Source organism: Larus michahellis, chromosome 2 (genome assembly GCF_964199755.1).
Source record: "Larus michahellis chromosome 2, bLarMic1.1, whole genome shotgun sequence".
Classification (NCBI taxonomy): Eukaryota; Metazoa; Chordata; class Aves; order Charadriiformes; family Laridae; genus Larus; species Larus michahellis.
The window spans coordinates 40,978,600-40,994,676 of record NC_133897.1 but is presented as its reverse complement, the minus strand read 5'-3'; the positions used below and the strand labels follow the sequence as shown (position 1 = coordinate 40,994,676).

The window sequence follows — 16,077 nt, the reverse complement described above, 5'->3', positions numbered from 1 at the left end:
TTTTTCAAAGGATGTACAACATTAAGAAGTGCTGTTTGTAATTATTTGTGAGATGAGTGCTTTAAAAAGTTTCATAGCTTCAAAGTAATCATCTTGTTTTGGTTGTCTAGTTTATTCCTATTTATTAATTGTGTATGACAGTCCAGAGGCTAATTATTTCATGTAAGTCCTGCAAGAAATAATGAAAACTAGTTGGCTGAATCTCTTAGATACTGATGCCCCAAAATACTTCACAAGAGTGGTAACCATCAGCCATTTCCTTAATATACTAATTAGAAGTGAATTTTCAGCCTCGCTGCCTCGACATACAAAATAAACAGGGAAGTATACAGGTATGTATATTCCACACAACAATGGACCTTCAATACAGATATGCCAGGTCAACAGAGCATTGTAATTCATTTTACTAAATTGAAGATGTCAGCACTAATGCATGACACAACTATATTTTTAAAATACTTTTTCTTAAAGTTGCCTCTTAAAAAACAGAAAGGACCATCGTTCCAAAGTAACAGGTTCTGTTATTACCGATGACAAAGAATTAAGAATACCAATAATCAAAAACATTACCAAGCAGACTGAAAGAGAGATTAAAATCAAACATTCAGGTACAGAGATGACAGACTGAAATGAGCAACTAATCACGGCAAGTGAATGATGCCTTGTACAATTTAGTCAGCATGAAGCTATTTCTTCCCCTGCATAGACTCATAAATCTACACGTGCCAGTTCTAACCTGATGGATGTGTGTGTTTGGAGGGGTGAAACTAGACCAATATTTTATAGACCAATGTACAGATTTCTTGGCCAAGAGCCTTGGAAATTTACAAGTACTCTCTCTGGCAGTGAAAAGGATCCACTTAGTTCTATGAATGCAACAAAACAAACTGAACTGCTGTTCCCACCCTCAACAGACATGATCAAAACAGACCAGGGAGTGCTGGGAATGCTGAACCTTGCCACCAGACTGGCAATGCAAAGGCAGGTGCCAGCTTCAGTCTTTCCCAAGACTCCAATTGTAGTTCATTACTAATAGTTCTTAATAAGTTGAACATTTGTTGAAATTACTAGAAGCTGTTTTGTCCTAGGTCCAGACTCAAACTCCTAGGTCTGGAATCCAGAAATAGGTACATGTACCTGCACGCACCAAACACTTACATCAACTGGGTCCAAAACATGATCATTCCTGAGCACTATAGTTTCACCCCATGTCTTTTGTTAGCTGATCTTCCTGACAGCCCCAGTACCTGGAGATCTGTGATCACACAAAATCTCAGCTTTTCATAACTTCTTAAAATTAACTTCCTGGTCACCAATGTTGCTAAGAATATGTTGAAAATAGGAATCTCAGAGGGTTCAAAAGTAGACTGACAATTACGCATTTTTAAAATCTCACTATTTTATTTACTTTTTTTTCTGTTTTTTGAATGCTTGGATCTGGTAAAAACTCACATCACATTCAGAAACAAATTTATTAATTCTCTAACAGAAGGAGATGTTGTACAGAGACGGAGCTGGAATGATCTGGCACCATTAATAGTTAAGACAATTCATATATAAAAAAAAAAAATAAAAACCAAGCCTCTATCTCAAGTTTTATACCAACTCTTTTGTCCCATCTAGCCATTTAAGTCATTAAACTGCTTTGCAAAACTTCATGATACATGGATATTTACCTGCTTCTAAATACATTATGAGGATTAACATAACATGAAAATGCTGAATCAAGAGTTAACTAATTATTTTTTTAACAAATTATACATTATATTGACCAAGAACGGGAGTAATGATGCTGATTTTTCCAATATGATTTCTATTATTACTTCCTCCGTGGTTTTGCTGGGTCCAAGAGCAACAGAAACTTGTGTCAGCTCACTAACATACATTATTTGAGGAAGAACTAGCAGATACGCATATCTAAAAACAGTCTTTCTTTTGAAAAGACGACAGCCTGAGTTTTAACCTGAATAAATGTACCGATGCCGCAAGTATCCCTTGTCAAGGATATGCTTAAATCTGCACCTTCAGAGTTCCTGGCAAAATATCTCAGGACCTTAAGAAAACTAACAAAGGCTGCCTCAGGTTTCCTAGCATAAGCTTGGAAAAGGCTTCAAAGCACTGAAAACTTCCCAAGCTGTTGAAACTCGAGGGAGTTACAGGGCGATGACTCTCTTAATGAATATTCCAGCTTGATGCTGACTTACGAAATTCTGATAAGGCTGAAGCTACCAGGGAGCCACAAAGGATTTGGACAGAGTTTAGGAACCCAAGTTCAAGAGTGTAACATAAAGTTTTCATCTAAGACATTAGACACCTATGTTTTGGACAGTCGGTATCAGCCAACTTCGGCATCAGGCCAGGAATGCCACCATCTCTGTGTGATTAAAACACTCAGAGCATCTCTCCTATCTGCACGCAGTGGGGATCCTTCAGCCACCTTGCCCCTGCATCTAAATTCCCTGAAGGACTCAATGGGGAAAGCAGTTGTGAACTCTTCTTCTTCTCTCACCCACCACTGTATAGCTCTAGCAAATTTAATTGCAAAAGAGTATGTGGATCGTCATCTCGCCTAATACCTCACTGGTAAAAAGAAATGTGAAAGACTTAAGATCTCTGTTCTCCTCAGCCTTGGAGAGTCCAAGCCTTCATCTCTAGCTTCGCCTGGACACTGGAGACTCTGTGTAGAGACTCAGGCATTGGCCATTCCTCTGTGCAAATCACATCAGTTTGGGAAAGAAAAAAACAACTAGGACTCAAGAAGAGAGCTGCCCAGAAAGAAAGCCAAATGAAGTAACCCATACACCAGGATATGGTGCTCTCTTAAAGATATTTGCCATGGACCTGTATTTTCTGTACCTTAAACACAAGTTCCAGTGCCTGAACCCCATGCCGAAGAAAAGTGAAATTCGGTAACAATGCCTCTCCCTCCTTCTGTGACCAAAAGAAATCAGTGGCCTTTTGTTTTGTTTTTCACCAGAATCTACTGGTGAACTTCTCGCCTACTTTTCACCTACTTCACATCTGTGCTCTAGATGGAGACAAACCCAAGCTGCTTGTGCAGGCTCAGAGGAGTGCATGAACTGCTGCAGAGAGGGGCAATCCTGACTAGCAGAGGTGCAACACTGTGCAAACACAAGTAAACTTTCAGAAAACTCAACGCTGCTAGGTTTACCAGTTTGGATAGACACTATTTGAGGGATTTCTATGTTAAATTCCATTACATAAAACATATATGTCCTTCTGTACCTGTGAAAAGGGATTATAACTTCCCTGCAGCCCAGTGTGAGGCATATAAACCTCGAGTGAAAGAGCCTGATGGCAAAAACCCTATTTTCAGCATTTCCTACTGGTTCCACTCAGGTGCTATGTACCTCATTCTGCACCTAAATCTGCCACCCATTGCCCTGAGACCTAACTCAGGGTGTACATCATTCATTGGGAGCCAGGCATTTAAGTCCCTTTAGAGGGTCTGGCTGCAAGTGTGTGATAAACAAAGTGTGTGTGGGGGAAGATTTCTATTGCAGAGTACGTGAAAGTACAGTGGTTCAGTCATGATTGAGTTCTGGTTTTCAGAAGTGCTGTAATTTATAAAATTAATAGAAAATGAGTAAAATCCTGAGATGAGAGTGAAGGTATTTCCTTGAAATAAAGATTTAAATAACTGAAGAATAGCCTTTACAGACCTGATTTCAAAGCTTCTCCCAAAGTAAACACATATACTTTATTTTCTATAAAAGCACAGGTGGGGTTTTTTTTGGTTTTGGATTTTTTTTTTTTAATTTTGCTTTGATAACAACTCCTCTGTAGTGAGAATATTGTAAGTGGTACTGTGGGTGGACTAATAAGAAGTTGCAGCTGAATTTCTGCTGGACAGGAAGGATTTTATTTTCAAGACAATTACACAAATTATAACTGACAGCTTAGACTATCTAAGGGAACCAGCATCCTGACTCTTGGCCTTCTCGTAATCTTCTCACTACGCTCAAGACAGCTGAATTTCAACAGCTCATATGGTTCCCACAGAATGAATGCCTTAAGCAACAGGAAACATTTTCAATATTGTCCGTTTCCCATAGAGACAGATCTAAAAGTAATTTCTCATATTTGATAAGAACTTGAAGGGGAATAGCTCGGTATATACTAATTCAAAACAGCAGACAGCAAATAAAGAACCTATGCCTAAATCTGATACCAGTTAAACCTATAGAAACGAGAGCCAATGTGTTGAAGTCAATGGAATTAGAGTGGTGGGATCAGCCAGGAACCTCAACACAGTCTAGCCTCTACTCTGTATCAGCTAACAGAAAATTAATCTTATTTTTACAGGTTGCTGAAAATCATGCCATGTCTCAGGGAAACATCTGTTTCACCAATGAGAACAAACGAGGGGAACAAGGTGGAATGTAACAGACAGGGATTTGAAAAAGCTAGAAGGGAAAAGCAGGACATGGAGCGTACCAGGTGGGTACAGACGGGTGGGAATGACCAGTCCAGGAGTCAGGGTTTCATCAGACATTAGAGTCAAGCTGCTGCATGGGGAACAACTGTTTCCTGAGATGGAAGAACTTGCTGAGGTAAAGGTTTCTAGCACCTGAAAACAGCGGCCATACTGCATATCTTCCAAATACCTCATGTAATCCGTTAAAATAGCAATACTAGAGCTAAGCAAGAGATCCAGATTTTAACATTATATTACACAGGTATATGTCCCAATCTACCACGTCATGACAGTTCATGAGTAACGTTCCCAGACACTACATGTTTTTCATTGTGCAACCACGTGGCTAAATTTGTGAATGTAACCAAGTTTTTAAATTATTTGCAATGAGAATGTTGCCTAAAGAAGGACAAAAAATGAAATAAAGGCTTATAATTAGGCCCAGCAAGAACAAAGCAAATACACTTTTCGGTTCAGGGTATTTTCATAGGGAGAACTTTATCACTCCCATTGCCCCAACCCAAATGCAAATTAAGGACCTCATTTGTTTAAATTAGCCAGAGAAATAGATACACAGAAGCAAATGCTACTCCCACTAAAGTCAATGTTGTGAGATCTGGGCTATGGTGCATATCTGATGGCACAGCAAGGTCCAAAGTATTATGTTAACAATACTGCAGCTTCAAAATGTTTGCTTTAAGTGTTAGAAAAATCTTGGTCTTGAAATCTGTGCCACAGGCCTTCTGAGGAAGCACTAAATGGGGTAAGGAAGTTGCTAAAAGCTTCTTTCTCCCTCTGCCTCTCCCCCCCAAAATAGAAGCAAACATAAAAGGCAAATAAATCTTCTTTTTATTCCAGGCATGGTTTTCCTTTCTTAGAACAAACCTGTCCCTATATTTCAGCTGTTGTATTCATTGAAGGATCCATATCCAGGGTACCCGTTTTTGAAGCAGACACCACCTGAGACACACCGAAAACAAGAAGCATACTTTCCAAGGGGGAGACACATTCCTTTCAATAAAAAAGTATAGTAATTATATTTTTTACATTGTATTTTTTAATGCTGACAATTAGAAAACCTCCTAATGCCTGGAATGAACTTTGTATAAGACCTACTGATGGAAAGTTCAGTATCCAGTTTTGATATTAATGTAATAAAATTAAAAGTTTAAAAATTAAGACCTGTAAATACAAGAGTAAGGATCATATTCTATTACTTTGCCTGCAGTAAGAAATCTTTTACATCCACAAAACGGCACAAAAATTTCCGCTTAAGGCCTTCATACAGGAGAACAGAATATCCTCAGCGCCTTACAATAACACTACCTTTATTATACCCCAAGCAACATCTCTACTGTGTGCGTTATTTGTTTGTGATTTATTATGATTTCCATATCTCATTTTACTTTGCTTACTCACTCATACCCTAAATCACACCTACTGTTCGCCCCTCAATATATCACCTACATGGATGCTGTGAGGTGTAGCAGACTGGTCATTCGAAGTATTCTTAAGGTGAAAAGAAAAGCTAGCTACATATAATCAGCTGTGTAGCACCACAGCAGCAAAGATTATAGCACACAAAGGGCCAAGACTTGACTTCAGTGTGTTTCACCAGCAAGTAGTTTGCATGTGGAGAGCAATAGAATTTGCACTGATTGAAGAAATTACATAATCTTATTTTTCTGCTCATATATGTGACACAAGCTTAAACAGAAATTTTATCAACGTTGACGTGGTCTTTGCAAAATAGTGGCTTCATGCCAGGTATCTGGAGTTTTATGAGCTCTTTTTTAAAAAATCAGTTTCTAATACTTAAACATTTAAAAAGCGTTTCCCTTAAAAAACAAACAAACAAAAAACTCCAAACAAATCTTCAAAGCCATAAAATATTTAACTTAGTGCTAGAGAAAACTTAGAACTAGCTGTTCTGTCAGATACAGAACTAATATTTGTAGGAGCTTTGCAGAAGTCATTGCAGTATAATTATTATTATACATTTATAGCATCTAAATATTTTAGACGCTATCCATGAAGACAGCAGAACAGCTTTCCAGACAAGAATGCAAAACCACACTTTTGGAAAAAGACTAAAATAAGATGAGGCTGTATGCTCAACAGCAAAGCCAGGTAGGAGTCTAAAGCCTAGGAGGACACACCACCAAGAAGTGCCTTGGCCCATTGCTGGGGAGGTGCATTGCCTGCAGCTGTCCAGGGAAGGTCACCGGGTCTCACGTTGAGATGAGCCAGTGGTGAGAGGCTTTTAAGGAGCAGTTCCTGCCTAGGAAGCCTGCTAGAAGATGATCAGCGTGCGGTAACCCAGATACCCCACTCTTCACTGTGGGATGAGACTTCCATGAAACGGCTCCGTTCCAGTTAAACTGGGGTTTGTTCTAATGAGTCTGTTGGTACATTTGCTTATTACTGCCATTGCCCAAGAGAAGACAAAACTGAGGGGTGAAAGTTAATGTTTTCGTACTAATAAATGCCAAGAGTCCTAGGGGATACGAGGACAATTTCCTGAATGTGGCCTTGGCTCGGGGAAAAAGGAGAGGGACAGGTTGCATGGGGAATGCGGTCAGCAGCCCCACTGGGGAGCAGGGACACAGCCCATCCTCATCATTGGGACTACAATGAATGCTTTGAAATCAGCTATCATTTGTGGCCTACATAAGCTGACAATGTGTCTTCATAGCTTCTTCCTGCCAGAGACATTCTTCTTTTTTTTTTTTTTTATTATTATTATTATCTAGATTTGTTTTTCTGTTAGCAGTATTTGACCAATTTGTGCACAGTGGGCTTTCTTTGTATATGCTCCCCTACAGCTGCAGTCTTTTCTTTGAGAGGTTGGCACTCCATGAGGAGTTCAGCAGCAGGTCACAGACCTGGTTTACAAAGGGAAGGAGAAATAAACAACCAACTAGAAGAATAAAAAGACTCCACAAAGCTTTCAGTAACCTATGGACAAGATGTGTTTATTGGGCTTCCTTTCTTCTTTTCCCCTTCCTGACACAGCATCCTCACCTCATCTGAGGTCAGGCACCTGTAACATGCTTGTAATTTTTCCTTCAGATTTACAGTTACTAGATGATATTTAGATAGACAGTAATGGGGTGAAGAGAGAAGAAAGAAACTAAAGGAGATAAGAGTAGGGCATACTGCAGCTTGAACGCACGTCATTGAGCCTTTAGTCACAGGTGTTTGCATCATTCCCCCAACAAATATTTTTTTTTGTTGGGAAATGCTGTCTCACCATTAGATACTCTTTGTTTATGAAGAGAGATGTGCCTTCTTTTCCTCTCACAGATAAGATACATATTCTAAATTATTCATATAGTTTTTAATCATGTCTTTAGTATCTAGCAGCAAAGAAAACTAGCAGGGCTTCCCCCTTCCAATTACTTTTATTGCTGGCCTTGTTTCCTCTCCTGCTTCAGTGAACGCATAATAGATTTAGGCTAAAGGTAAATACAAGTAGAATTAAAAAGGCAGAACAAAAGGAACCAGAAAGAGAAGGGAGAAAAAGGGATGCTTGATATTGATGTGGCGCCTGAGAAAGACAGCAGAAGAAATACACCCCTAAAGTAAAGCCAGAATGACCCACATGGGAAGATGTGGAGCATCAGCTGCTGCACTAGCAGGTAACACACCTCCAACAGCGTACAAGTACCTGGTGAGGCCAGGCTCCTATACGAGGTATGTTGTTTCCCCATTGTACCATCGTACATGGGTACAACCCTTAGAAGCAATAATAAACTTTAACCAAAAAAGGAGAAGCTTAAAATCTAAAGAGTTAATCTGGAACACTCAATGAAATCAGGATGAAGTGGGGGGGTAGAAACTAAACACTGAATCAAAATCAAGCATTCCAAAACCATCTCTCCACTGATAAACACCTCGTCTGCTGTGCAAAAGAGCCTGCAAAACAGCTACACAATATTTCCGAAGGGAGTTTTTAACTTGAAGGCATTTCAGGGCCTATCTGTTTCAATGTATAGTAAGGAATAATCAGCTCGCTCAAGGGAATGCCTCTGTTGAAGAATTTGCCTAATTTGCAAAAACAGGATGAACTTTCTCATCTACTCTTCTACACAGTCCATATATCCCTTTTGTATTCAGAACCTCAATTTCCCAAACGTTGAATCATCCTTAAAAATCTCATTGTTTTCTACTTTGCCCATTTTCTTTTGATTTTAACTTTTTCAGATTGACCTTAAATTCAGAGCACCAACCTCTTCCTCTTCTCTACAAACAACACTAAATAATTGCATAAGATTAAACAAAAAAAGGAAATATTGAGTGACATATACATGTGTTTATATATATTTACATACATACATATGTATATATACACACGTGTACATATATATGTGTATGTATACAGTGGAAAGAAGAACTTACCTATGTCCCAGGTAAGGGGGTTGTTCTGTTCCATCTCCCTTTTCCCTATGACATACCAAATGCAGGCCATCCAGTGAGCAAGCAAGGCAAACATGGACATGAGAAGCGTGAGAACGATTGTGCTGTGCTGGGAGTAACGATCCAACTTCTGAAGGAGACGCAAGAGGCGTAGCAACCGCACTGTCTTTAGGAGGTGGACAAGAGAAACCTGGGAGCACAGGGAGAGAAAACAACTTGTCAGCAGTTGACTTCTATCACACAGTTCTCTTGCTTCAATGAACAGAAACTCTATCTTTTATAAGCTCTCTGAATTTTTGCCCTCTTCATTCAGACACATAGCTGCGTGTTATGATTAGACTAAATCTTAAGACAGCAGAGAATAGAAAAAAGGATGGTTAAAAAAAGTGTTTACTTCTGCTGTGTACATAATTATTTACAGTTTCTGATTTAAATGAAGCAAACTTGAAATACTGGGAGATCTTTCATTTTGTCTTTTTTTTTTTTTTTTCATGCAAAATCTTCTTTTGGATTTAACTTAAAAATTTGTGTTTGTGCAAAAATAGGTCCTTCCCTGCTCTAGAAGAGAAACATAATTGCCAAACTGACCAGTGTTCATTTGATTCCCATATGATACCACACAACAAACATCTTCAAGCACATGATGATTTTCAGTTTCTGATAACAGCCAAAGAGTACGCCTAACTCAACTATGTACGAGACGAAACCAGCTTAATAATTAAGCCTAGAAGAAGCAATAACTTATAGCAGATATTTTGCAGAACAAGGAAGCAGAGAAGTAAGTGGAGACTCAGATTTGTTCTTCAGATTTAAACCTGTGTTCCAGAGCCTGGGCACATTTTACTGCACTGTACCAAGTTGGGGTCCAAAAAAGCTTGTATTAAAACTTCTAATGCTACTGCTTAAGTTCCTTCACCTAAAATATTTTTGCCTTTCAAGTACATGTGGCAAAAACAGCACCCAAGGTGCTCAGCACCCTAAGTATACTTCAGTTTACAAAGTATATGGTCTCTGGCCTCCGAGGAGGTGCAGCAATGCCCAAAGCGAGCAGTCCCTGGATGACCCCATCCGCTCCAGAGCATCCTCCAACCTACATCCACACCGGAATGTGCACAGCTCCCAGCTTTGCATGGAATAGACTTGGCTCATGTTTCAGCTGTTGGGTAGATTTAGCAAACACTACGCAGATTAAGATCCTAAATATTTTTAGTTTAATTTTTTGAAGATTAAATAGGCATAATTTTCATTAACAGTAACCTTTTTTTCCCCCTTTCATTAATGAGACATTAGGATTAATGCCTACTAGGTACCTGGCTGACACAGGATACACACATCAGCTAGAAAAATAACATCAAACTTGACATGTCTTCCCACAGCTTTCCCAGAACACTCAAATGAGCACTCTGAAAAGAAAATCTAAAAGCACAGCTCAATCAACATCCTTTTGCTTTTCCTAATCCAGAATAACCTGAAGCTAAGCCTTTCTGTTTCTGTTACCAAAACTAATAATCAGAAAACTTAATTTTATAGGTGTGCATTCACTAAGAGCTAGGTCCAGGTTGACCGATAAATTCTGTAACATGGGGTATTTCAGATTTATTCATGAAGACTTAACAATTCATTGATTTTATTCCAATCTCAGGAATTAAGTAGGTGGGAAATCTGTAAAAAAGAAAATTTAAAAATCCATAAACTTTTTGTTTTTGCTACTACAGTTTTGATAGTGCATAAGTAATTTTCCCATGAGCTTCTTCATGCAGTATTTACTGCCCATTGCTTCTTTTTTTTTCTTCCCTCAAGAACCTTTACATTTTTTCTCATGTATGTAGCAGGGGAAAAAAGAAAATCAACAAAAACATGACTTTTTAAAAAATATTTTGAAGTTCAGTACTGTCAGGAATAAGATCTGATGTTAGAGCATACAAACAATTACAAGGTCCTCTCTTCTTGCATTTCTTTTATCCGTCTTACGTCATCTACAAGTCAGCGAAATTAGTTACATCTGTGGCTTTAAGCACAAGAATATCTGCAAGTCTGAGGCAGAAGGCTGTAAAATATTTGAAGGAATTGCCATGTTTGTATTAATATAATAATATAACCATTAAAATATAATTATTCTAATTGAATGCCATGCCACAGTACCAACTGCCTCTTTTTCTGTGGTAATTCATTTCCCAAAGTCTCCTTTTCTTCTCTCTCATCAGCTTGTTTGAAGCAAACATGGTTTTGTTGCACTCTTAACATAAAGGGATCCCTATTCGTGACTGACTCTTCAAGGTCTTGCAGTAATATAAACGCATATATAATGATTGTGTATGTGCTACGGCCTTCACATTGGAGCCTTCATCTTTACATGGGTGCCTATGTTCTACCACATCACATCCAAATAATGATGACCTAGGTGAAATTATTTTTTATTAGATTCTTACAAATAAGAAATTTCAAAAGGGCTGTTACAATAAGTGTGCCAGGCCAATTATCACTTGTGACTAAATTCTGACCATTTTTATTAAAATACAGAATGCTGACAGATATAAAAACAGTGAATCAGATATCATAATATTCTTTTTAATGTGGAGACATGTTTCATTTTAAGGCCTAAAGACCACCTAATTTCAAAATAATTTCTCCATAAATTTGAACACAGATGTAATTAATCATATGTAATTACTCTGAATTTTCTCATTAATCATGCCAAATGCTCTTCTTGTATTGTGTCCAATCTGTCAATGGAAGACCTGAAATGCTATCAGGCAGCTTTCTTTTCTACATCACAAATTTAGAAAGACAAAACGAGGAGTCAGCACTCATAATTGTGCCTGCGTAGATTTTGCTTTGCCCACAGATATAAAACCATCTAAATTTTCCATTTGGTTAATCATTTTAGACTAGCTGGGTTAACCTTTTTCTGTCAAAATGACAGAGACAGAATTTTCTCTAAAACTAACACAAACTCAGTTGTAGCATAGTGCTGAGAAATACTGAGAAATAAAGTTGTTACAAACTGAAATGATGAAATTCTCTGCTTGGAAGAATCATCTCCTAGAACATAAAGGCAATTAATAAGGAAACATGATACATTTTAAGAAATGATTATTGGCAGGGATCTTTAATCCTTTTTGTCTGCTTGGTTAGTTGGTTTTCCTCAAAAAATGATACTCTTGTTCTATAACTACCAATAGTTACCCAGAGAGGAGCAAATTCAATCATTATACTTAGTGCTTAATGGCCTGTTTTTTACTTTGACAGCATTTTGCACCACATTTCCACAGCTAAAGGGATCCTTTATGTCAGATGAATACAAGGATGGAAGGAGCTGGTGTCTCAGCAGGCGCTGAGGTTAGGCATAAATGTGCCTGAGGTCTCAGACCTCCAGAGTGTCACGTGGTAGAGGAGCCAACTCATACAGTTTCACTCTTTTTCTTTCAAAATATCTCCAAGGATGGTGAGAGACCACAGCTCTTTCACGCACTCTAACTCTACAAATCTCCAACTGGAGGAGGACATTTATGTGCCATACATACGTAGGTATGTATGGCACTATACCTATAGCTTGCAGAATTTAGAGTATCCCTAAAGGTTTAGCCTTTGTGCTGGGGCCTGAACAGCAAAGGAGTGAGATGCTCCCTGATGCCCCTTCTCACCGTTCTGTTGAGGCAACATCTGAGAGTCGATGAAGTGAAAATCTGAGAACAGACATGAGGAAATGGCTTATTAAATCATAAAGTCTGAAAACAGTGGATTGTGATTAACACCTCCCCCCACTCTTGAAACAATTGATAGTCATTCTTATCTTGAGGATTATATTAACAGTTGCCAAGTCTTGGCACAATAAGAAATATGATATAGTAAGGCACTGTGTTCCCGTTGAGGAATCATATAGAGAACAAACTGACTGAGTTTGCTGGGGTAAACGCAGGGAGCAGACTCCTGAATTCTGGATTTGCTCTCAGTTACTAGAGAGAAAAGAAGGTCAGCCTTTGACTCTCTGCAAGGTAGTGGTCTTTGCCATATAGCAGCTAGCTACCAAAGTTGGGCCAAATCAAATGAAGGAAGCAGATTGGACTCTTCAAAAGTTTTTAACAAGGTATTTAACTCTTGGAGCATGCAGGGAGCTATGCCTGCCAGTCAATGTTAATTATGAGATCAACATGGCTATATATCGTTTATTACTTGCGGCTTAGTGTTAGGACTTAATCTATCATTAATTATCTCATTAAGGATCCACTACTAGCAGAGGGACATTTCAATGTCCCTGGATATTCTCAGTCACCATATTAGTGATCTTATTAGGGTAAAAAAGGTTTAAAAGTACAAGAGAGAGATGTGTATTAATCATATTATAGTAGCATTCTTAATATTGTGACATTTTAACTGTAGAAATAATTATTGGACAATTCTTTATTTTCCAGAATTCAGTATGGAAAGCATATCAGTCTTTCCAATGAAAAAAAAAAAAAGAAAAAATATATCAATTTTGGTTTTTTTCATTTTCTCTTGAAGGAAAAGATCAGACCTGGTTCATTCAATGAAAAATTCGTAATTGAAATTAAAGCAACACAGTTATATTGGCTGTTTGGTTTTAATGTAAGCGATAAACTGAGACAGTAGTGTATTTAAATAGATTACTGTCGTGGTTTGGGCTTTTATAACCCACCAGTTATTGAAAAATGTGGAACTATTAACAGTCTGGTTTTAAAAGCTACTGCACTAGCATCAGATTGACAGTTCTTAATGTAACAAGTGGAGTGAAAAGGGAGATCACCAAAGGAAATGGAACTAAAACCAAAGCGGATACTTTACATGGGAAGCTTGCTGTCTAGTGTTCTATGTTTTTTTTCTGGTATGTGTCTGTCCTATCATCTACGTACTTATCTGTAACTCACATTTAATGAAAATGAGATTGAGTGCATATGTTCACAAAAGATCAAAATTCTGAGAATTAGAAAGTGGACAGTTTAAAAGCCTAAGTCTCTTATGTGAAAAATCCACAAAACTGAGAAAGCTCTGCCAACATTTTTTTTCCAAAATTAAACTTTCTGATTTGGATGGGCAGGGGGCTGTTTGGGTTTTTTTGTTTGTTTGGGGTTTTTTTTGTTGCTTTGTAGATTCTTTTAAATCTAATAAGGCTGTAAAACCTTTGTCCTAGCATAAATCAACCAATACAAATGTAATACATCAGATTGTGGCATCACCAAACATTAGATCCACACTTTTTTTCAAAGCGGCTTAAGCATTTTGTCATTATATTCCTAAAAAAGATTATTTGAAACCAAAGCCAAAGTTAATGACAATTTTAAGTAATACATATTAGCACACAAAAACTTCACGATCATGCTGTAATTTTTGCACTAGAATACAGAGGTAAAGAGAAAGAAGATTTCCAGCTGAATGAAGAATGCTGACTATATTGACCATAGCAATGATTTACTTTACCACAGTAACAATTTATGAGTCTTGAAAAATTAATTGAACTTATGCAGCACAAGACAGCAAAAGCCATAGGGACATGAATTTGAGTACAGTAAGTAAATATGAAGCTAAAACAGGTACAACTGTTTACAAAGTAAGGATAATTGATTTAAAAAAAAGATGGTACATATGTGTTTCATAATAATGAATGGCCACTATGACACACCACCCTTGTAATAATTTTAATCAACATGTACAATTACATTGTATTCCGGCCTTCAGCATCCGATGTGAAAATACACTACAAAGCTGAAAAAGATACCAAGGTATTTTAGTTCATTCAGTTTTAGTCTCCAGATCTGGAGGAAACAAACAACTATCAAACACCTCTTGAATAAAGAACAATTAAAAAAGACATGTTAGTACTTACCACAGTGACGTTGAAAGCATAAAGAAGATCAAAAGGAAGTGCAGCAATTAAATCAATGATGAACCAGGTAGTCACGTAGTGGATACAAATAGATCTTGCTTCAAATATAACTTGGCCAGACTTGCTGACATATGTTGTTCGGAAATTTAAAATAATATCTGCTTGACAAAGAATGAAGAGAATCAGAGAGAGTGACTTCCTGATTCCTGGGGATAACACCAGGAATCCACCATAACACCGGTTGTTTTTCTTATGCATGGCAAAAATCAGATGCAGAATCTAATACAGAAACAAATAAAATATAGTGGTAAGAGATACACATACATAGAGTTAAATCAATTAATGCACAATGGTGTTCTTTTTAAGGAAAAACCAGAATGTTTAAAACATTTAAAACTCACTGATTTCAAAGGGAGCTTGAATTAAAAGAAAACCAAACCCACATTACTCTTTGAACAGCACCAAATATTGGTACAGTATTTTTCTTAATGAAAAATGAGGGTATGATCGTTGTGCATAGAACCCATTTATGTCTCTTTTGAAATATTGAAAATCATTAATTACTTTATTTAAAAGGTGTAACTGAAACTTTGTTTTAGTGATAACTGTCCAGCACAGAAAGCAAATGTCATCCTCAAGGATAACCACTTGTTTATCAACTGAAAAATGCTGAACTCACTTGAAAAAAACAGCTTTTGGGCTATGGTGGAGATATGAATTGCTTGGTGGCTTGTGCATTTTGCATGTTCCTATCTAACATTCCAGGATGAGTGTCTTTCAATATGAGATATAGTTTTGACATGTCTTGCCAAAACACATTAACACTCAAAGAAAAGCTCAGGTCTTGACAACAGAGTCTCAATTATTTTCATGTCCTACAAGACAAAGACTATAATCTGTCCTCAAGCGATGTACCCAGTTTCTACCAACATTAGCGAGAACTACTTGTATAATTCTTACAATGTCAGAAAAGAGTGCAGCCAACCATCAAGGCCGGTGTTTTAGAGCAAAATAATTATTCTGCTGCCTTGCAAATTGTAATGCCTCATGTTGAAGACCATCTCATAAAAGAGAAAGAAGTGATCCCAAGTGTTAGGAAGACATTCAGAGTGTGATAGACTTTTTTTCTCATTAAAAAATAACAACCGCAGGGTGATGATCTTGGCAGGCTCAAAGTCAGTGGACTTTCTTTAATGCCCAAGTTATGTGAGGCAGCTTTCTAGATACTAGTCCAGTGTGTAACAGACTTGTCAGCTGTGTTATGTGTAATCTAGGTAGCCTATTCTTAAATGTTACCAGGAGGGATCTGCATTCCCTGTGCTCTCTGTCTATGGCAGCAATGGCAGCACTGACTCCTTTCCATCTGCTAGATGATGCA

The 16,077-nt window shown here is 37.7% G+C and overlaps 1 protein-coding gene across 1 annotated transcript in view; it reads right to left on the bottom strand.

The window, feature by feature from the left end:
- The window catches only part of KCNH8 (potassium voltage-gated channel subfamily H member 8), a 190,226-nt gene that overhangs the window by 61,290 nt on the left and 112,859 nt on the right, over positions 1-16,077 (bottom strand). Inside the window, exons 6-7 of the mRNA XM_074575000.1 lie at positions 14,700-14,857; positions 8,840-9,047 (exon numbers count right to left, since the gene is read on the bottom strand). Coding sequence (XP_074431101.1) covers positions 8,840-9,047; positions 14,700-14,857 — 366 coding nt within the window. The remainder of the gene's footprint in view (positions 1-8,839; positions 9,048-14,699; positions 14,858-16,077) is intronic.